Raw genomic sequence first — 23722 nt, forward strand, 5'->3', positions numbered from 1 at the left:
TCAAAATAGAGCCGTAACGGCTCCGTCCTACAGGTGGGCAACCGCCGCCTGAAGGACTCGCCTACCTAGGCTGGCATCTGCCGAAGCATAGGTATGCACTTGATAGTGTTTCGTGAAAGTGTGCAGGCTCGACCAGGTAGCCGCCTGACACACCTGCTGAGCCGTAGCCTGGTGCCTCAAAGCCCAGGACGCACCCACGGCTCTGGTAGAATGGGCCTTCAGCCCTGAGGGAACCGGAAGCCCAGCAGAACGGTAAGCTTCGAGAATTGGTTCCTTGATCCACCGAGCCAGGGTTGATTTGGAAGCCTGTGACCCTTTACGCTGGCCAGCGACAAGGACAAAGAGTGCATCCGAGCGGCGCAGGGGCGCCGTACGAGAAATGTAGAGTCTGAGTGCTCTCACCAGATCCAACAAGTGTAAATCCTTTTCACATTGGTGAACTGGATGAGGACAAAAAGAGGGTAAGGAGATATCCTGATTGAGATGAAAGGGGGATACCACCTTAGGGAGAAATTCCGGAACCGGACGCAGAACCACCTTGTCTTGGTGAAACACCAGGAAGGGGGCTTTGCATGACAGAGCTGCCAGCTCAGACACTCTCCGAAGTGACTGCTACAAGGAAAACCACTTTCTGCGAAAGGCGTGCGAGAGAAATATCCCTCATTGGCTCGAACGGTGGTTTCTGAAGAACCATCAGCACCCTGTTCAGATCCCAGGGTTCCAACGGACGTTTGTAAGGAGGAACGATGTGACAAACCCCCTGCAGAAACGTGCGTACCTGTGGAAGTCTGGCCAGGCGCTTCTGAAAAAACACAGAGAGCGCAGAGACTTGTCCCTTAAGGGAGCCGAGTGACAAACCCTTTTCCAATCCGGACTGAAGAAAGGACAGGAAAGTGGGCAAGGCAAATGGCCAGGGAGAAAAACCCCGAGCAGAGCACCACGACAGGAATATTTTCCACGTCCTGTGGTAAATCTTGGCGGACGTTGGTTTCCTAGCCTGTCTCATAGTGGCAATGACCTCCTGGGATAATCCTGAAGACGCTAAGATCCAGGACTCAATGGCCACACAGTCAGGTTGAGGGCCGCAGAATTCAGATGGAAAAACGGCCCTTGAGACAGCAAGTCTGGTCGGTCTGGTAGTGCCCACGGTTGGCCGACCGTGAGATGCCACAGATCCGGGTACCACGACCTCCTCGGCCAGTCTGGGGCGACGAGGATGGCGCGGCAGCAGTCGGCCCTGATCTTGCGTAACACTCTGGGCAACAGTGCCAGCGGAGGAAACACATAAGGGAGTTGAAACTGCGACCAATCTTGAACTAAGGCGTCTGCCGCTAGAGCTCTGTGATCGTGAGAACGTGCCATGAATGCCGTGACCTTGTTGTTGTGCCGGGACGCCATTAGGTCGACGTCCGGCATCCCCCAGCGGCAACAGATCTCCTGAAACACGTCCGGGTGAAGGGACCATTCCCCTGCGTCCATGCCCTGGCGACTGAGAAAATCTGCTTCCCAGTTTTCCACGCCTGGGATGTGAACTGCGGAGATGGTGGAGGCCGTGGCTTCCACCCACATCAAAATCCGCCGGACTTCCTGGAAGGCTTGCCGACTGCGTGTTCCTCCTTGATGGTTGATGTAAGCCACCGCTGTGGAGTTGTCCGACTGAATTCGGATCTGCTTGCCTTCCAGCCACTGCTGGAACGCTTTCAGGGCAAGATACACTGCCCTGATCTCCAGAACATTGATCTGAAGTGAGGACTCTTGCTGGGTCCACGTACCCTGAGCCCTGTGGTGGAGAAAGACTGCTCCCCACCCTGACAGACTCGCGTCCGTCGTGACCACCGCCCAGGATGGGGGTAGGAAGGATTTCCCTTTCGATAATGAAGTGGGAAGAAGCCACCACCGAAGGGAAGCTTTGGTTGCCTGAGAGAGGGAGACGTTCCTGTCGAGGGACGTCGGCTTCCTGTCCCATTTGCGTAGGATGTCCCATTGAAGAGGACGCAGGTGAAACTGCGCGAAAGGGACTGCCTCCATTGCTGCCACCATCTTCCCTAGGAAGTGCATGAGGCGCCTCAAGGGGTGTGACTGACCTTGAAGGAGAGATTGCACCCCCGTCTGTAGTGAACGCTGCTTGTTCAGCGGAAGCTTCACTATCGCTGAGAGGGTATGAAACTCCATGCCAAGATATGTCAGCGATTGGGCCGGTGTCAGATTTGACTTTGGAAAATTGATGATCCACCCGAAACTCTGGAGAGTCTCCAGAGTAGCGGTGAGGCTGAGCTGGCATGCCTCTTGAGAGGGAGCCTTGACCAGCAAATCGTCTAAGTAAGGGATCACTGAGTGTCCCTGAGAGTGGAGGACCGCGACTACTGTAGCCATGACCTTGGTGAAAACCCGTGGGGCTGTCGCCAGGCCGAACGGCAGTGCCACGAACTGAAGGTGTTCGTCTCCTATGGCGAAGCGCAGAAAGCGCTGATGCTCTGGAGCAATCGGAACGTGGAGATAAGCATCTTTGATATCGATCGATGCAAGGAAATCTCCTTGAGACATTGAGGCGATGACGGAGCGGAGGGATTCCATCCGGAACCGCCTGGTCTTTACGTGTTTGTTGAGCAGTTTTAGGTCCAGGACAGGACGGAAAGACCCGTCCTTCTTTGGAACCACGAACAAGTTGGAGTAAAAACCGTGACCCTGTTGCTGAAGAGGAACAGGGACCACCACTCCTTCTGCCTTCAGAGTGCCCACCGCCTGCATAAGAGCCTCGGCTCTGTCGGGGGGCGGAGATGTTCTGAAGAAACGAGTCGGAGGATGAGAGCTGAACTCTATCCTGTAACCGTGAGACAGAATGTCTCTCACCCAACGGTCTTTTACCTGTGGCAGCCAGGTGTCGCAAAAGCGGGAGAGCCTGCCACCGACCGAGGATGCGGTGTGACGCGGCCGTAAGTCATGAGGAAGCCGCCTTGGTAGCGGCACCTCCGGCGGTCTTTTTAGGGCGTGACTTAGACCGCCATGAATCGGAGTTCCTCTGATCCTTCTGAGGCATTTTGGACGAGGAGAATTGGGACCTGCCCGCACCCCGAAAGGACCGAAACCTCGACTGTCCCCTCCTCTGTTGGGGTAAGTTTGGTTTAGCCTGGGGTAAGGATGTTTCCTTTTCCTTGGATTGCTTGATGATTTCATCCAATCTCTCACCAAACAAACGGTCGCCAGAAAAAGGCAAACCGGTTAAGCACTTTTTGGAAGCCGAATCTGCCTTCCATTCCCGCAGCCACAAGGCCCTGCGTATTGCAACCGAATTGTCGGCTGCAACCGCCGTACGGCTCGCAGAGTCCAGGACAGCATTAATAGCGTAAGACGCAAATGCCGAAGTTTGAGATGTTATGGAAGCCACTTGCGGCGCAGACGTACGTGTGAGTGCGTCAATTTGCGCTTGACCCGCTGAGATAGCTTGGAGTGCCCATACGGCTGCGAATGCTGGAGCAAAAGACGCATCGATAGCTTCATAGATGGATTTCAACCAGAGCTCCATCTGTCTGTCAGTGGCATCCTTGAGTGAAGCCCCATCTTCAACTGCCACTATGGATCTAGCCGCCAGTCTGGAGATTGGAGGATCCACCTTGGGACACTGAGTCCAGCCCTTGACCACGTCAGGGGGGGAAGGGATAACGTGTATCCTTAAGGCGCTTAGAAAAACGCTTATCTGGACAAGCCCGGTGTTTCTGGACTGCCTCTCTGAAGTCAGAGTGGTCCAGAAACATACTCGTTGTACGCTTGGGGAACCTGAAACGGAATTTCTCCTGCTGAGAAGCTGACTCCTCTACTGGAGGAGCTGAGGGAGAAATATCCAACATTTGATTTATGGACGCGATAAGATCATTCACTATGGCGTCCCCATCAGGAGTATCAAGGTTGAGAGCGGCCTCAGGATCAGAATCCTGATCAGCTGCCTCCGCTTCATCATACAGAGAGTCCTCCCGCTGAGACCCTGAACAATGTGATGATGTCGAGGGAATTTCCCAGCGAGCTCGCTTAGGCGGTCTGGGACTGCGGTCCGTGTCAGAGACCTCACCCTGGGATCTATGAGACACCCCGGGATGACATGGTTGTTCCAATTGAGGGGAACCAGGGGGCAATGATTCCACAGTGCCCATGGTCTGAGATACCGGTCTGGACTGAAAAGCTTCTAGTATCTTCGCCATAGTCTCAGACAGCCTTTCAGTAAAAACTGTAAACTCCGTCCCTGTCACCTGGACAGTGTTAGCAGGTGGTTCCCCCTGGGCCACCCTTAGCAGAGGCTCCGGCTGAGTAAGTGCCACAGGGGCCGAGCAGTGCACACAATGAGGGTCAGTGGAACCTGCCGGTAGGGAAGTCGTACATGCGGCGCAGGCAGCATAGTAAGCCTGTGTTTTGGCACCCCTGCTTCTTGTGGGCGCCATGCTGTTGTCTCCCCTGAGCCACCCAGGAGGGTATATAGCCAAAAATCAACCGTGCACTATACAGTGTAAAGTATAGCCTATAATCATATAATCTATAAGTACACTTCTGCACAAGTGGGGCCAGCACCAGAGGTGCTGCTTACCGGCCGCTCAAAGCGGTTGTGTGGCGACCAGAATCCCTGCCTGGGTCTCCCAGAGCTTGTCTCCCCTCTCCAGCGTCAGAAGAGCTGACAGGAATGGCTGCCGGCGTCCTGAGGAGAGGAGGGGGCCGTGGGCGTGCCCTAGAAAGTGCGGGAAACTGGTGCCCCACTGTGCACAGTGAGGGGGGTGGAGTATGCAAAGCATGCTCCAGCCCTCAGTGCTGACATTCTGTACAGCGTCCCGCCCTTCCCCTGACTGGCAGGCCTGGGGGCGGGAAGAAAATGAGACTAGGCCGCAAAAGCCGGGGACTAGAGTTATAAGCGCGGCCGCCGTTCGGCGCGGATGTCCCCGGCGCACTAACAGTCCCAGCCGCGCCGCATGTATAACAATGGCAGCGGCGGTCAGCGCGGTAGTCCCCAATACACTACACACCCAGCCACGCTGCAGCGTGTGATGGCACAATTGCGGTCAGCGCCGCGGTCCCCGGCGCACTAACACACCCAGCAATGCTGGAGTGTTTCTGTGCGCGGTCCCCACGGGGACACAGAGTACCTCAAAGTAGCAGGGCCATGTCCCTGACGATACTCGGCTCCATTAACCAGCAGAGTCCCCAGGGGCTGTGGATGGAGCACGGTCTCAGTGCCTGGAGACCGATTAGGATCCCACTTCACCCAGAGCCCTAAATGGGATGGGGAAGGAAAACAGCATGTGGGCTCCAGCCTCCGTACCCGCAATGGATACCTCAACCTTAACAACACCGCCGACAAGAGTGGGGTGAGAAGGGAGCATGCTGGGGGCCCTGTTATGGGCCCTCTTTTCTTCCATCCGACATAGTCAGCAGCTGCTGCTGACTAATCTGTGGAGCTATGCGTGCATGTCTGCCTCCTTCGCACAAAGCAAAAAACTGAGGAGCCCGTGGGAGCACGGGGGGTGTATAGGCAGAAGGGGAGGGGCTTTACACTTTTAGGCTATGTGCGCACGTTGCGTAAAAACATGCAGTTACGCTGCGCTTTGTAGCGCAGCGTAACTGCATGCGTCCTGCGGCCCCTGCACAGTCTATGGAGATTGTGCAGGGGCCGTGCGCACGTGGCGTCTAAGAGCGCAGCGCTTCGGCTACTGCCGAAGCGCTGCGCAAAAAGAAGTGACATGTCACTTCTTTCCTGCGCTTTGCCGGCAGCTCCTGCTCTGTCTATGGCAGGAGCTGCAGGCAGAGCGCATGGAATCGGCGCTCACTACGGACATTTCTGCAGCGATCTAAAGCGCACATGTGCTCTTCAGATCGCTGCAGAAATTTCTGCAGGGCTTGTACGCAACGTGCGCACATAGCCTTAGTGTAATACTTTGTGCGGCCTCCGGAGGCATAGCCTATACACCCAATTGTCTGGGTCTCCCAATGGAGCGACAAAGAAAGTTCGATTTTGGTTTCATGTGACCAGAGCACCTTCTTCCACATGATTGGTGTTTCTCCCAGGTGGCTTGTGGCAAACTTTAAACCACACGTTTTATGGATATCTTTGAGAAATGGCTTTCTTCTTGCCACTCTTCCATAAAGGCCAGATTTATGCAGTGTACGACTGATTGTTGTCCTATGGACAGACTCTCCCACCTCAGGTGTAGATCTCTGCAGTTCATCCAGAGTGATCATGGGCCTCTTAGCTGCATTTTTGATCAGTCTTCTCCATGTTTGACATGAAAGTTTGGATGTACGGCCGGGTCTTGGTAGATTTGCAGTGGTATGATACTCCTTCCATTTCAATATATGATTGCTTGCACAATGCTTCTTGGGATGTTTAAAGCTGTGGAAATCTATTTGTAACCAAATACGGCTTTAAACTTCTCCACAACAGTATCACGGACCTGCCTGTTGTGTTCCTTGGTCTTCATGATGCTCTCTGTGCTTTAAACAGAACACAGACTATCACAGAGCCGATGCATTTATACAGAGGCTTCATTACACACAGGTGGCTTATATTTATCATTATCAGTCAATTATGACAACATTGGATCATTCAGAGATCCCCAATGAACGTCTGGAGTGAATTTGCTGCACTGAAAGTAAAGGGGATGAATAATATTGCACGCCCCACTTTTCAGTTTATTCATTTTTACAAAAGTTTAAATTAAGCAATACATTTCGTTCAACTTCACAATTGTGTCCCTCTTGTTGTTGATTCTTCACCATAACATTACATTTTTTATCTTTATGTTTGAAGCCTGAAATGTGGGAAAAGGTTGAAAAATTCAAGTGGGCCGAATACTTTCACAAGGCACTGTACCTTAAGACAGTTTCACGCTTTGCTAACTTGGCTTAACAGACAAAAATACAGTGAGCAGTGACGGCACCAAATCCCAAGGAGAGCCCACAACTAGTGATGAACGTGCACTACCATTCTTGGGTGCTCAGTACTTGTAACGAGCAGTCAAATGCTCAGTTGGGCGCGACTTGTGTAGCAAGTACAATGGAAGTCAATGGGGAACTGAAGTATTTTTCCAGAAGATCGTCCGGAAAAATGCTCAAGTTCTCCAATGACTTCCATTATACTCGATACACGAATCGAGCCTGTCAGACTGCTCATTACGAGTACCTAAGCCCCAAAGGCTAGTAGTGCCCACTTAATCTTGAAAACTACGTCATGCGGTCATCTCACTGCACAAGCCTCAACACAGAGTAAAAAAAACATAATAGGAATCTGCTCTGTGCCTATAATAAAGGGAAAATCCAGACCAAGACATCAAATTCTTCTCAGAGGTATCATTTAGGGTCATCAGTACATAAGATGTTAGACAGCATCTGTATTGTTGATGGCTGGAAACGTCAGATCTGACCTGGGGTTAATGGTAGTAATAACAGGGGCTTCGTAAATATTCTTAAATACTTTTTTGTCTTAACCCCATATACTCCAATGAACGGATGTAGAGATATTGGTGTACATACAATGTTTTCCAGCTTATCCAAGCACAGATATTAAAGGGAACCTGTCATCAGAAATTGAGCTTTAAACCTAAAAGATTACCCCTCTGCAGCTCGTGGGCTGCATTCTAGCAAGGTTCCTGTACTTTTTGTGCCCCCTTTTAAACCAAATTAAACACTTTATAAAGTTGTACCTTTTTGTCTGCAATTCTTGTAAATTCTCCATGGGGGCGGGCTCTCATGCGTCCGTTACTGTCCCTCCTTCTGGTTTACGCCGTCCCCCATTGCTTCATTTCATAGATCAGGACGCCGCCCACAGCGCCCGAGGTCCCGTGCACGCGAGGACTGCTGGTGACGTGGTCGCAGGCACGATATTACGGGCGGCGCCGTGAATGCATCACAAGTGCCCGCCCATAATACCGTGGCCGCGCTCTCCCCTTTGCCTCCTGCATTCTGCGCAAGCGCTGGCCAAATGGTCCGACGTCACCTTTCCCATCTTGCCCTGCAGCAGGAAATAGATGGGAGGAGCGGATCAGGCCACCACAGGTTACGAGGCGACGCTTGCGCAGAACGCAGGAGGCAAAGGGGAAAGTGCGGTCACGAGGTTATGGGCGGCACTTGCTGATGACACTCACAGCGCCGCCCATAACCTCGTGCCCGCGCAAAGCGTCACCAGCAGTCACACGTGCACACAGTGCACGGCACCGCTACAGTCGCACAGCGCATGCGCGGGACCACGGGCGGCGTCCTGAGGTGTGAAATTCAGCGTTTGGGGGCGGCGTAAAATCGGCAGGAGGACAGCAACAGACACCAGGCAGCCCGCCCCCATGGATAATTTTCAAAATTTGCATACGATAAAGGTACAAGTTTATAAAGTATTTATTTTGGTATAAAATGGGCCACAAAAACTATAGGAAGCTTGCTAGAATTCAGCCCAGGAGCTGCAGAGGGGGAAACTTTTAGGTTTACAGGTACATTTCTGATGACAGGTTCCCTTTAACATTTTGCACAAATTGGCCAATCTGTCTATTTGAGAGCCACAATATCAGTCAGACTTTGTTAATCTTCTTGCTTGTGGCTGGTGGCATATGAATACCCCTGACATATGTCAGTGTATAAAGCAATCAGATGCATTCACTACCAGCAGCCTCCCATTCTGAAAAATCCCCTAGTGCGCGGCATGTTTTGTACTGTGAGCCTCTGTACACCACATTGTTCTGCACAATGAACAGGGCTGGTAAGCTGACGAACAAGGAAAATGCTTATTCATCATCCAATCGGATTGTTCATGACGGCAAAAATATAGATGTTGTCAGCAGCACATCGCCCCGGATATGTGCTGCCAAGAAGATGATGTATAGGGCAGAATGAGAGCCCTAACATACAGCTTGTGTGTAAGATAATATCTGGAAGAGACAAGGGTGCAGATGGTGTCTTATCCCAGTAAGAACCGGACCCGGAGCAGAGAGACCGGAATAAAAGGAGCTCAGAAACACCTCGAGGAGTTGTGAGGGTCACAACTACCATTAGGGTATAGTATATCACCACATAGGCTGCCGCATACCCAGTAAATACAATAATGAAACCAGGATAGAGGAAAGGGTTAACCCACGCTGCTGTGGAGATGAAACAGGAGAAGATTCTGGAGGTTAATTCTTCATAATTTTTATTTTACAACGCGTTTCAGAGTCTAACTGACTCCTTCATCAGGAATCAAAAACCATTGATGTACATCAGAACTGACAAACAGAGCACCCTTATATACAGGACGCTGAAACGTGAAAAAAGGTGTGCAGGGAACTGACAGTAACCTGGTGCGTCTCCATAACATAAAAATCACGAAGAATTAACCTCCGGAATCTTCTCCTGTTTCATCTCCATGGCAGCGCGGGTTAACTCTTTCCTCTCTCCTGGTTTCTTTATACAGTTTGTGTGAAGACCCATAAACACACAATTGACCATTCCTATTGCCCATCTACAGGCACCTCACATGGGATATCCATTACTAGATCTTTGATGAAATCTGCTTAGTGGTTGACCCGGGGGACTGGAGATCAGTTCCAATAGGATCAGATCTGCAGAAGCCGGCAGCTACACAAGGAACAAAGCTGTGCTGTTCAGCTACATCCACGGTTTACATCCGTACACTGATAGAGCTTTGAACAGCTGATCTGTGAGAGATATTGGTGACGTATCTAAAAGTATGGGCCTTCAAAATGACAGTAGTGCACAAGCACATAGAACGGGATGTTGGGATAAATGCTAAACGTGAGGGGAGCCATGCTGTTAAAACAATAGAATAAGGCATACTCATCCCTGTACGCAGGATGCCAGGAGGAGGAAAGTTACTGAAAACCAGTATCCGGACCACAGCGGCAGCAATGTTCAGGTCACTGGGGTTTGAAGACATCACAGCTCCCACCTGGAAGAGTCTGTCCGAACGGCACTGCTGGGGCAAGGAGCAACTCATAGGGTGCGTATGGCTTGTTTTAACCCCTTAACGACCAGCCGATTGTGCGCTTTACGTTTTTATGTGGGGGGGGTTTGCCATTCTTCTTCCGAGAGACATAACTTTTTTATTTTTCAGTCAATATGGTCATGTGAGGGCTCGTCTTTTGAAGAACGAGCCGTATTTTTAAATGAAACCATGAGTTTTACCATATAGTATACTGAAAAATGGCAAAACAAATCCAAATGCAGAAAAATTGTAAAAAAATAAAAAAAAGTGCGATAGCACTATTGTTTTTGAGAAATTTTATTCTCTGGGTTCACTATATGGTAAACATGATGTATCATTGTGATGCCTGAGGTCGGTGCAAGTTTATAGACACCAAACATGAATAGGTTTACTTTTATTAAGGGGGTTAAAAAAAAAAATTCAGAAGTTTGTCCAAAAAAGTGGCGGACGTTTTGCGTCATATTCCAAGACTCGTAGCGTTCTCATTTTTCGGGATCTATTGCTCAGTGACTGCTTATTTTTGTGTCCCGAGCTGACATTTTTCACGGTACCATGTTTGCCCAGATGTCACTTTTTGATCATCTATTATTGCATTTTGCTCAAAATTTGTGGCGACAAAAAACGTAATTTTGGCGTTTGGAATTTTTTTGCCGTTAAGCAGTTTACCGATCAGATTAATTGATTATATTTTTTTGATAGATCGGGCATTTCTGAATGCGGCAGGTTTATTTTTTAAAAAAATTTTAAAACTTTTTTTTTTTAAACAGGTCCCCTAGGGAGCAATAAGGATCAGCAGTCTGATCGCTGGTTCCTTTCTCACGATCAGAGCAGCATCACTCAGATTGGGAGAAAAGCTCATCTCTTGTAACAAGCAGTACTCGGCTGCTGGTTAACAGCTGCTGGTTACAGGACCTTAGTCATGTGAGCTACAGGAGTCATCACATGACCCTTTGCTACCATGACAACTATCGAATCCACGTGATCAAGTCACAGTACTTCCAATGTCGGGCTGTAAGTAACGTTTTAGCGTGATTGCGATTATAATGGCACTGTCACATACTGACAGCTCCATTTAAGGGGTTGAAAGGCACGGGCGGAATGCGATTCCACTCGTGCCTGGCAGGCACACATCAGCTGTAGAAATCAGCTGACAGATGCACTGATCGCCGCAGGCTCCTTGCAGCAGCCCGCGGGTATTAACACTATGACCACTAGGATGTAATATTATCGCCCGCGGTCGTTAAGGGGTTAAGAACATGAATCCCATATGACACATTTGGACGAAGTCCCCCCCTTCCAAAACCCAAGTAAATCTCCATCCAAATACAATAAATTTCTGATTGTGCGAGGTTTAGATGAACAATTACTGACCTGTGGAAAGAAAGCCATTTCACCCCTTCACAAAGCACCACCCCAGAAGTCATGAACAACTCCGCAAAATAGTGAGTTTCAATGCCCTCCTCTTCATGTTTCCTGAATTGGATCCCAGATGAAGTGAGCAGCTCTATGGAGTCTTGTGCATACATGTCCTCCCTGGGGAAAGACAAAGAGCCACTTATCACTACATATAGAGGTCTCCTGCACATAACGTACGACACAAGGCATGGCGTAGTTTGTAGGTTTATTTACCTACTGATAAACTAAAAACGGCACCAAACACTAATACTCCATACAGATTACATATGAAAGCTGTTTTTGGCAAAAAGACAAGAGGACAATTCGTCAAACGCTTTTTTTCTGTAAACTAATGCAAAAAATCAGCCCATTTTTGTGCAAAAAATGTGCTACACTTGACATGAAGATGGAGTCTGAAGCATTCTGTGTATGTCGTGTATTTGTAGTTATGGCACAGATTTTCCCCTCGTCTGGGACGCAATGGAAAGGTGAAGACCACAGCTAAGTCAAAGCAAAATTGACATGTGGCTTCTTATGAGAAAGCGGGAATGTGGCTTAGAAAAAGAAAGCGGGAATTTTAGCAGCCTTCACTCATAAAGCCCTCAGTGCCACGGTTAGATTTGCACCACTACTAGGCAATGCATGTCAGTTTGGCAATGGGTCAGTTACTACAGAAGCGGACACAGGCAGAAGACGGCCCCTGTGCAGTCCCAGACTCATAATGCATCTTTGTATGGGTCTGTGACAGAAGCTATTTTTGGAGGTTGAATCGGCCCCTTAATTCTTGGGCCCCTTTACTGCACAGGCTGCACCAATGCTATGTCAGCCTCAAAGTTTCTAACTCACAACCATGGTCTTCATTTTGTAGTCTATTCTCCAAACCACCTAGTGAGAACGAGGATGAATGGTTAGCAAATGGGTGCAGTCTGAGTATATAAGGGGCCCGTGTACTAGAAAACTTAACGTTTCAATTTATTACCTGGACATGTATAGCCATTGCTTAAAATGTGCCCTAAATGTGTGACAGCAGGAAACAGGGGTCTTCATTTACCAGGTCAGTGTCCCACTTTCATAAAACTGAAAACATCTACAGCGTATTATTCTGAGGGCTCTCATGTTCTGTACATTGTGACAATGTGGTGCCCCCAACGAGGCTGGGCACCGATACGCAGGAGCAATCACACACACCAGCTTACGGATAGCCTGACGGGTGCCACTTACGTTAAATTAAACTTAAAGTTGAACTGCCACGTGGAGGTCCCTGGGGGGTATTCTCCTTCCTCATTCATAAATGTGAGCCCGAGCTGGATTATCTTCAGTAAGTCCACATTACAGTGTAGTAGTTGGTACTGATAGTCAGCGTTGCTCCTGAACTCTCCTATTGGTCTCGCAACTACCCCTGGAAACTCTGTGTCCTGGGAGAAGAAAAATACAATGTGAACAAGAATTTTTATCTTACATGGTTTTATTTTTTTATAACAGATTGCAATCACTTAAAGGGAACCAATCCCCAGGATTTTCATATATCATATATAATATAATATAATATAACATACATACATACATACATACATACATACATATATATACACACATATACATACATCGTATGTAAGCTAAAGCCAGTGCTATACTGGCACTATCAGGCTGATTCTATACATACCTGTAGTGGTCAGCTCGGATGTATAGGTTTTGAAATCCAAAAAAGTAAAGTTTATAAAATTAGCTGCTTTGTGAGTGACAGGAGCTGAGGAGCAGATAATATTATAGATATTAGTTATCCCCTCCCCCTGTTAGAATTAGCATAAGTATTATACAGACTATTCACTTTGTCTCTTGCACGACCTGCGTGAGGTCATACCCATGTGACCTGGTATCCAGCTTTGGTGGCTGAGGCCCCGCCCCTTCTGGTCACATGGGTGTGACCTCACACAGGTCTGCAACAGACAAAGTGAATCGTTTGTATAATACTTATACTAATTCTAACATTGGGAGGGGATAACTAAGTATCTGGGGGGAATTCAATCTGCTCCTAAGCTACTGTCACTCAACAAGCAGCTAATTTTATAAACTTTACTTTTTTGCATTTCAAAACCGAAACACCCGAGCTGACCACTACAGGTATGTATAGACTCAGCCTGATAGTGCCAGTATAGCACTGGCTTTAGCTTATATACAAAAATCCTAATGATTGGTTCCCTTTAAGGAGGCCAAATGCCTAAATGTATATTCACAATGCTAAAAAATGTTCTTATCTAAAGCTGAAGAATTAGCAAAAGAAACCCCATAGCTCTAAGTTGTTAGGATATCATCACACTTTAGCGACGCTCCAGTGATCTGACCTGGTCAGGATCACTGGTGCGTCGCTACATGGTCGCTGGTGAGCTGTCAATCAGGCAGATCTCACAAGCGACCAGTGACCAGCCCCCAGCCAGCAGGGACGCTGTGCTTGGCAACTAAGGTAAATATCGGGTAACCAAGCGCTTGGTTACCTGATATTTACCTTGGTTACAGCTTACCGCAGGCTGCCAGACGCCGGCTCCCTGCTCCCTGCACATTCAGATCGTTGCTCTCTCGCTGTCAAACACAGCAATGTGTGCTTCACAGCGGGAGAGCAACGTCCAAAAAATGAACCAGCACTGTGTGTAACGAGCAGCGATCTCACAGCAGGGGCCAGATCGCTGCTCAGTGTCACACATAGCGAGATCGCTAATGAGGTCACTGGTGCGTCATTAAAACCAAGACTCAGCAGTGATCTCGCTATGTGAGAAGTACCCCTTTTTGTTTGTCCTAGTGGAGACCACCAGATAGCATAGGAAGACTTACAGACCAGTTAAGCTCCCTAGAAAAAAACAGTGTAAATAGGACATGCCTACAAGTGTCCCTAAGCCAGCTGGAGGTCTCCAAAAGGAGAAGCAGCCCCCATAACACCTGCACCAAGGAACTCTCACCCAGCCAACCACTTGCTCTGCTCTCGCAAAGGGCAAGAAACCTGAAACTGCTTTCTACAAACTAGGCACTTATAGATAGCGGCTTTTAATACGTGGCACTAAGGAGCAAGCCTTATACCCCTGGAGAAGAGCTGACAGCAGGCGTCAGATAACACTGGCTATTATAAGGCCATCAGTATGGATAACCAACACACGCCTGATCCAGGCAATCTACTTTCTTCATACAAGTCAATGCTAACACCATGGAAGTAAAATTAGAGGTTGTAAATCAAAATTATAGAGCAAATCACAAGTATTTATTACTATTAAAGGAGATTTCCAACCTGTGTTACTAGCATGGTATAAAGGACATGTAGTGAAGCATCAGAATACACATTTACCATGGGCAGGTGTCTGAACTGTGGGCCTCGGTCCTGCTCTGACCCAATCTCCATTGAGGTTAGTTAACACAAGGTGAGGTTTTAATACCAGGGAAAGGTCCATCCTGATTGGAGAGCACCTTGTCACAGTGGCATGGCTTTTATGCTTTTTTGATCAAAAACTGTACTTACTAAGTGCATTAGGTTATTTATTTGTACTATTACTATTTACGTACTTACAGCAGTTTACATGCTCATTTTATTTGTATCTTAGGTTTTGTTTATTGTATCATAGTTACCATTCAGAGACCGCAAGCCTGTACACAGCTAGTCCTGCTACCCGGTAAGGCATAAACACCATTATATCCAGTGTATGCAATACACTGGATATGCTCCAGACTGATGCACTGTAACTGGGCATGGAGCTGACTGGAAACAAGACTATTCTTATTCACCAACAGCAAATACATTGAAAATTGTCAAAGCAAATTATATTGGAAAGTTAGAAATCTTTTCATTTCATAACATTAACCTGGAAATGCTTCTTGACTGTGAGAGTGTTAAAGTGAACCTGTCAGGTGCAATATGCACCCAGAACCACGAGCAGTTCTGGGTGTATAGTGCTAATCCCTGCCTAACCGTCCCTGTATCTAGTAGCATAGATAAAAAGATCTTTAGCAAGAAGGGAATTTTGTTTACTTACCGTAAATTCCTTTTCTTCTAGCTCCTATTGGGAGACCCAGACAATTGGGTGTATAGCTTCTGCCTCCGGAGGCCACACAAAGTATTACACTTTAAAAAGTGTAACCCCTCCCCTCTGCCTATACACCCTCCCGTGCATCACGGGCTCCTCAGTTTTGGTGCAAAAGCAGGAAGGAGGAAACTTATAAATTGGTCTAAGGTAAATTCAATCCGAAGGATGTTCGGAGAACTGAAACTATGAACCAAAAGAACAATTCAACATGAACAACATGTGTACACAACAGAACAACAGCCCGAAGGGAACAGGGGCGGGTGCTGGGTCTCCCAATAGGAGCTAGAAGAAAAGGAATTTAGGGTAAGTAAACAAAATTCCCTTCTTCTTTGTCGCTCCATTGGGAGACCCAGACAATTGGGACGTCCAAAAGCAGTGCCTGGGTGGGTAAAAGAATACCTCGATAAAAAGAGCCGAAAACGGCCCCCTCTTATAGGTGGGCAACCGCCGCCTGAAGGACTCGCCTACCTAGGCTGGCATCTGCCGAAGCATAGGTATGCACCTGATAGTGTTTCGTGAAAGTGTGCAGGCTAGACCAGGTAGCCGCCTGACACACCTGCTGAGCCGTAGCCTGGTGCCGCAATGCCCAGGACGCACCCACGGCTCTGGTAGAATGGGCTTTCAGCCCTGAAGGAACCGGAAGCCCAGAAGAACGGTAGGCTTCAAGAATCGGTTCCTTGATCCACCGAGCCAAGGTTGACTTGGACGCCTGCGACCCTTTACGCCGGCCAGCGACAAGGACAAAGAGCGCATCTGAACGGCGCAGGGGCGCCGTGCGAGACACGTAGAGCCGGAGTGCTCTCACTAGATCTAACAAGTGCAAATCCTTTTCACATTGGTGAACTGGATAAGGGCAAAATGAAGGTAAGGAAATATCCTGATTGAGATGAAACGGGGATACCACCTTAGGGAGGAATTCCGGGACCGGACGCAGAACCACCTTATCCTGGTGAAAAACCAGGAAGGGGGCTTTGCATGACAACGCTGCTAGCTCCGACACTCTACGGAGCGACGTAACCGCCACTAGAAAAGCCACCTTCTGCGAAAGACGTGATAGAGAGACATCCCGCAGCGGCTCGAAGGGTGGTTTCTGAAGAGCCCTTAGCACTCTGTTAAGATCCCACGGTTACAGCGGCCGCTTGTAAGGTGGGACCATGTGGCAAACTCCCTGCAGGAACGTGCGGACCTGCGGAAGTCTGGCTAGACGCTTTTGAAAAAACACGGAAAGCGCCGAAACTTGTCCCTTGAGAGAGCCGAGAGACAAACCCTTGTCCATTCCGGATTGCAGGAAGGAAAGAAACGTGGGTAAGGCAAACGGCCAGGGGGTAAAACCCTTATCAGAGCACCAGGATAAGAAGATCCTCCAAGCCCTGTGATAGATCTTGGCGGACGTTGGTTTCCTGGCCTGTCTCATAGTGGCAATGACATCTTGAGATAACCCTGAGGACGCTAGGATCCAGGACTCAATGGCCACACAGTCAGGTTGAGGGCCGCAGAATTCAGATGGAAAAATGGCCCTTGAGACAGCAAGTCTGGTCGGTCTGGGAGTGCCCACGGTTGACCGACCGTGAGGTGCCACAGATCCGGTACCACGACCTCCTCGGCCAGTCTGGAGCGACGAGGATGGCGCGGCGGCAGTCGGACCTGATCTTGCGTAACACTCTGGGCAGCATTGCCAGAGGAGGAAACACATAAGGTAGTCGAAACTGCGACCAATCCTGAACTAATGCGTCCGCCGCCAGAGCTCTGTGATCTTGAGACCGTGCCATGAATGCCAGGACTTTGTTGTTGTGCCGAGACGCCATGAGATCGACGTCCGGCGTTCCCCAGCGGCAACAGATCTCTTGAAACACGTCCGGGTGAAGAGACCATTCCCCTGCGTCCATGCCCTGGCGACTGAGGAAGTCTGCTTCCCAGTTGTCTACGCCCGGGATGTGAACTGCGGAGATGGTGGATGCTGTGGCCTCCGCCCACAGCAGAATCCGCCAAACTTCCTGGAAGGCTTGACGGCTGCGCGTGCCGCCCTGATGGTTGATGTACGCGACCGCCGTGGCGTTGTCCGACTGTATGCGGATCTGCCTGCCCCCCAGCCAGCGATGAAAAGCCTTCAGGGTTAGATACACTGCCCTTATTTCCAGAACATTGATCTGAAGGGAGGATTCTGTCGGAGTCCAGGTTCCCTGAGCCCTGTGGTGGAGAAAAACCGCTCCCCACCCTGACAGACTCGCATCCGTCGTGACCACAGCCCAGGATGGGGGCAGGAAGGATTTTCCCTTCGACAGAGAAGTGGGAAGGAGCCACCACTGAAGAGAGGTTTTGGCTGCCAGGGAAAGAGAGACGTTCCTGTCCAGGGACGTCGACCTCCTGTCCCATTTGCGGAGAATGTCCCATTGGAGTGGACGCAGATGAAACTGCGCAAAGGGGACTGCCTCCATTGCTGCCACCATCTTCCCCAGGAAGTGCATGAGGCGCCTCAAGGGGTGTGACTGGGCCCGAAGAAGAGAGTGTACCCCTGTCTGCAGCGAACGCCGTTTGTCCAGCGGTAGCTTGACTATCGCTGATAGAGTATGAAACTCCATCCAGAGGTAAGTCAGTGACTGGGTCGGTGTCAGCTTTGACTTTGGGAAATTGATGATCCACCCGAATCTCTGGAGAGTCTCCAGAGCCACGGTCAGGCTGTGTTGACATGCCACCCGGGAGGGTGCTTTGACTAGGAGATCGTCCAAGTAAGGGATCACCGAGTGGCCTTGAGAGTGTAGGACTGCCACAACGGATGCCATGACCTTGGTGAAGACCCGTGGGGCTGTCGCCAGGCCGAACGGCAGTGCCACAAACTGAAGGTGTTCGTCCCCGATGGCGAAACGCAGGAAGCGTTGATGCTCTGGTGCGATCGGCACATGGAGATACGCATCCCTGATGTCGAATGATGCTAGGAAGTCTCCTTGGGACATCGAAGCGATGACCGAGCGGAGAGATTCCATGCGAAACCGTCTGGTTCTCACATGTCTGTTGAGCAGTTTGAGGTCCAGAACGGGACGGAATGATCCGTCCTTTTTTGGCACCACAAACAAGTTGGAGTAAAACCCGCGACCACATTCCTGAAGGGGAACGGGGATCACAACTCCTTCTGCCTTCAGAGTGTTCACCGCCTGAAAAAGTGCCTCGGCTCGCTCGGGGGGCGGAGATGTTCTGAAGAAACGAGTCGGGGGACGAGAGCTGAACTCTATCCTGTAACCGTGAGACAGAATGTCTCTCACCCATCGGTCTTGGACATTTGGCCACCAGGCGTCGCAAAAGCGGGAGAGCCTGCCACCGACCGAGGATGCGGTTTGGGGAGGCCGAAAGTCATGAGGAGGCCGCCTTGGAGACGGTGCCTCCGGCGGCCTTTGGCGGACGTGACTTAGACCGCCATGAATAAGATTTCCTCTGGCCCTTCTGTGGTCTGTTGGACGAAGAAGGTTGGGACCTGGCTGAGGGCCAAAAGGACCGAAACCTCGATTGAATTTTCTGTTGCTGAGGTCTGTTTGGCTTGGACTGGGGTAAGGACGAGTCCTTTCCCTTGGATTGCTTAATAATTTCATCCAATCGCTCGCCAAACAATCGGTCGCCGGAAAATGGCAAACCGGTTAAGAACCTCTTGGAAGCAGAGTCTGCCTTCCATTCGCGTAGCCACATGGCCCTGCGGACTGCCACCGAATTGGCGGACGCTACCGCTGTACGGCTAGCAGAGTCCAGAACGGCATTCATGGCGTAGGATGAAAATACCGACGCCTGAGAAGTCAAGGACGCAACTTGCGGAGCAGAGGTACGTGTGACCGCATTAATCTCAGACAGACAAGCTGAGATAGCTTGGAGTGCCCACACGGCTGCGAAGGCCGAGGCAAAAGACGCACCTGTGGCTTCATAGATGGATTTCATCAGGAGCTCTATCTGCCTGTCAGTGGCATCCTTGAGCGATGAACCATCTGCCACTGAAACTACGGATCTAGCCGCCAATCTAGAGACTGGCGGATCCACCTTGGGACATTGAGCCCAACCCTTAACTACGTCAGAGGGGAAGGGGTAACGTGTGTCATTAAGGCGCTTATTAAAGCGCTTGTCCGGAAATGCTCTGTGCTTCTGGACAGCCTCTCTGAAGTTAGAGTGATCGAAAAACGCACTCCGTGTACGTTTGGGAAACCTAAACTGGTGCTTTTCCTGCTGCGAATCCGACTCCTCTATAAGTGGAGTTGGGGGAGAAAGATCTAGCACCTGGTTGATGGACGCTATAAGGTCATTTACTATGGCGTCCCCTTCAGGTGTATCAAGATTGAGAGCAACGTCAGGTTCAGAGCCCTGAGCTGCGACGTCCGCTTCATCCTCCAGAGAGTCATCAAGCTGAGACCCCGAACAGCGTGATGAAGTCGGGGAAGATTCCCAGCGAGCCCGCTTAGCCGGTCTGGGACTGTGGTCCGTGCCGGAGCCCTCCCCGTGAGACATAGGGGCCACCCCAGGAGCACGCTGCGGCGCAGCCCGAGAGGGCCCTGGGGGCGATGATCCTACAGTGCCCGGGGCCTGTGTAAGGACCGGTCTGGACTGCAAGGCTTCTAGTATCTTAGCAGACCATCTGTCCATAGACTGAGCCATGGATTGTGAAAGCGACTCAGTGAGTTTCTCAGCCAAAACTGCAAACTCTGTCCCTGTCACCTGGATAGGGGCAGCCGGCGGTTCTACCTGAGCCGAGGGTCCCACCAGTGCCCGAGGCTCCGGATGAGCGAGTGCAACAGGGGCCGAGCATTGCTCACAGTGAGGGTAGGTGGAACCTGCAGGTAACATAGCCGCACAAGAGGTACAGGTTGCAAAATAACCCTGTGTCTTGGCACCCTTGCTCCTTGTGAACGACATGCTGTTGTGTCCTAGGAGAGTGATCACTGAGGGTATATAGCCAGCAAAAACAATGCGGCCGAACAGAGAAAATGTATACAGATATATCTATAAATATATACACTTCGGCACCCCAGGGGGACCAGCACCGGTGACCGGTGTGGCTTACCGACCGCCCAAGCGGTTGTGTGACCACCAGATTCCCTGCCTTGGGCCTCCCAGAGCTGCAGAGCTCGTTCCTGAAATCCTCCACCGGCAGAATGATGTAAAAATGGCTGCCGGAGCTCTCAGGGGAGGAGGGGGCCGTGGTCGGCGACTAATAAAGTGCGGGAATCTGGTGCCCGACAGTGATCAGTGAGGGGGGAGGAGGACACCTAAAGTATGCTCCAGCCCTCACTGTCGACGTCAAGTCGACCGTCCCGCCCTTACCCCTGACTGGCAGGCCCGGAGGCGGGAGATATGGTACTAGGCCGCAGAAGCCGGGGACTAAATTTAATACCGCGGCCGACAAACAGGCCCGGTCGGCGCGGTAGTCCCGGCCGTCATAAAAATACAGCAGCCGCTGCGGTGTCAGTGACACGAGCGCTCCATACACCGTCCCCAAGGGGACACAGAGTACCTTTTGGATGCAGGGCCTGTCCCTGATGATATTAAGTCTCCTGTCCGGCAGATTCCCACAGGGGCTGCGGAGGGAGCCCGGTCCCAGTGCCTGGATGACCGGATAGGATCCCACTTCTCCCAGAGCCTCTAAGGGATGGGGAAGGAAAACGGCATGTGGCTCCAGCCTCTGTACCCGCAATGGGTACCTCAACCTTAACAGCACCGCCGACTTAGTGGGGTGAGAAGGGAGCATGTCGGGGGCCCTGGGGCCCTCTTTTCTTCCATCCGATATAATCAGCAGCTGCTGCTGACTAAAATGTGCAGCTTGCGTGAATGTGTGCCTCCTTCAACACAAAGCACAAAAACTGAGGAGCCCGTGATGCACGGGAGGGTGTATAGGCAGAGGGGAGGGGTTACACTTTTTAAAGTGTAATACTTTGTGTGGCCTCCGGAGGCAGAAGCTATACACCCAATTGTCTGGGTCTCCCAATGGAGCGACAAAGAAAGGTATTTCTAAAGATCCTTTATGAGACGCTAATGAGCGCAGGGGCTTGTCACAAGGGCGTTATTTTCCTCCAACTAATCCACCCTCTGAGCATGGTAACACGCTATTCAATGCCCGGTGTCATCAGCGGTGACGCGGATACCTGTGTCCGTTGTCACTGCCTTAGATGCTGGATTTATGCTCAGAAGCATGATGAGAAGTCACCGCACTTCCAATCAAATACACTAGACCTCTCTGAAGCTGGGACGCGTACACCCGACTTCATAGTGCGCATGACCAGAAGAATCTTTAGAAATTCTTTTTCTAGAGTCTCTTTATCTATGCTACTAGACACAGTGACTGTTAGGCAGGGATTAGAAATATGCACCCAGAACTGCTCGTGGTCCCGTGTGCATATTGCACCTAACAGGTTCTCTTTAAGGCTGAAACGTAAAGCCAGCAGTCAGTGTGAGAGATATGCACATTGTTACAGAAAGTGACTGCAGACTTTTCATTTCAGCCCCATCAACCCCTTACAGTAAACACATGCACACACACAAATTAGCCTTCTGTTAAAGCAGTCATAAGATGGCAATTTTAGCAGAATGGGTTGTTGTTTATAATAGCTCCATTTTAGGCTAACATGTCATTTCTTGGTTAAATTGTATTCATTTTTAGGGGAAATTGGAGGGGAAAAAAAAAAAACAAATCAAAACTACTATTTTTTTTTTTTTTTAATCTAATGTGATGTACAGTAGAAACCAGAAGGTTACATACACTATCGAAAAAGACACCTCTGCATGTTTTCTCACTATCTGACATGAGATCAGAATAAACCTTTCCTGTTTTAGGTCAATTAGGCTTATTAAAATTATTTGTATTTGCCAAATGCCAGAATAATGAGAATCTTTTAAGGCATTTTTATTACTTTCTGCAAAGTCCAAAGTTTACATACACTAAGAGTACTTTGCCTTTAAACAATATGGGACAGCCCAAATGATGATGATGTCATGTCTTTGGAAGCTTCTGATAGGTTTATTGGTAATTAGTTAATTACAGACACACCTGTGGATGCATTTTAATGCACATCTGAAACACACTGCTTCTTTGTGTAGCATCATGGGAAAGTCAAAAGAAATCAGCCAAGATCTCAGGAAGTGAATTGTGGACTTGCACAAGTCTAGTTCATCCTCTGGTGCAATTTCCAGATACCTGAAGGTGCCTCATTCATCTGTACAAACAATTATACACAAGTACGAACAAGATGGGAATTTCCAGCCATCATACTGCTCAGGAAGGAGATGGGTTCTGTATATGTATGAAAATGCTTTGGTCAGACATGTGCATATCAACCATAGAACAAAAAGAAAAGATCTTGAGAAGATGCTGGCAGAAGCTGGTAAGATTGTATTATTATTCACAGTGAAACGAGTACTGTATCAACATGGGCTGAAAGTCCACTCTGCCAGGAAAAAGGCATAACTCCAAAAGAAACATAAAAATGCCAGATTAATGATTGTAAATGCACACAGGAACAAAGACCTTAGTTTTTTGAGACAAGTCCTGTGGTCTGATGAAACTAAAATTGAACTGTTTGTCCATAATGACCATTGTTACGTTTGAAGGTAAAAGTGAAAATCATTGAAGCCTAAGAACACCATCCCAACTGTGAAACACGGGGGACGCAGCACCATGTTGTGAGGTTGTTTTGCTGCAGGAGGGACTGGTGCACTTCACAAAATAGATGGCATCATGAGGAAAGAAAATCTACAGTCATATGAAAAAGTTTGGGCACCCCTATTAATGTTAACCTTTTTTCTTTATAACAATTTGGGTTTTTGCAACAGCTATTTCAGTTTCTTATATCTAATAACTGATGGACTCAGTAATATTTCTGTATTGAAATGAGGTTTATTGTACTAACAGAAAATGTGCAATCCGCATTTAAACAAAATTTGACCGGTGCAAAAGTATGGGCACCTCAACATAAAAGTGACATTAATATTTTGTAGATCCTCCTTTTGCAAAAATAACAGCCTCTGGGTTGCTTTCTGTAGCTTTTAATGAGTTCCTGGATCCTGGATGAAGGTATATTTGACCATTCCTGTTTACAAAACAATTCCAGTTCAGTTAAGTTTGATGGTCGCCGAGCATGGACAGCACGCTTCAAATCATCCCACAGATTTTCAATGATATTCAGGTCTGGGGACTGGGATGGCCATTCCAGAACATTGTAATTGTTCCTCTGCATGAATGCCTGAGTAGATTTGGAGCGGTGTTTTGGATCATTGTCTTGCTGAAATATCCTTCCCCTGCGTAACGTCAACTTCGTCACTGATTCTTGCACATTATTGTCAAGAATCTGCTGATACTGAG

The 23722-nt window shown here is 49.2% G+C and overlaps 1 protein-coding gene across 2 annotated transcripts in view; it reads right to left on the minus strand.

The window, feature by feature from the left end:
- Nucleotides 1-23722, minus strand: part of CNOT7 (CCR4-NOT transcription complex subunit 7) — an 85773-nt gene that overhangs the window by 48530 nt on the left and 13521 nt on the right. For both annotated transcript variants that reach the window (XM_075334407.1, XM_075334413.1), the window contains 2 exons: nt 12557-12750; nt 11312-11473 (listed from right to left, as the gene is read on the minus strand). In XM_075334407.1, the coding sequence (XP_075190522.1) occupies nt 11312-11473; nt 12557-12750 (356 nt within the window). The remainder of the gene's footprint in view (nt 1-11311; nt 11474-12556; nt 12751-23722) is intronic.

The sequence above is a fragment of the Anomaloglossus baeobatrachus genome, chromosome 1, assembly GCF_048569485.1.
Source record: "Anomaloglossus baeobatrachus isolate aAnoBae1 chromosome 1, aAnoBae1.hap1, whole genome shotgun sequence".
NCBI classification, from domain to species: Eukaryota; Metazoa; Chordata; class Amphibia; order Anura; family Aromobatidae; genus Anomaloglossus; species Anomaloglossus baeobatrachus.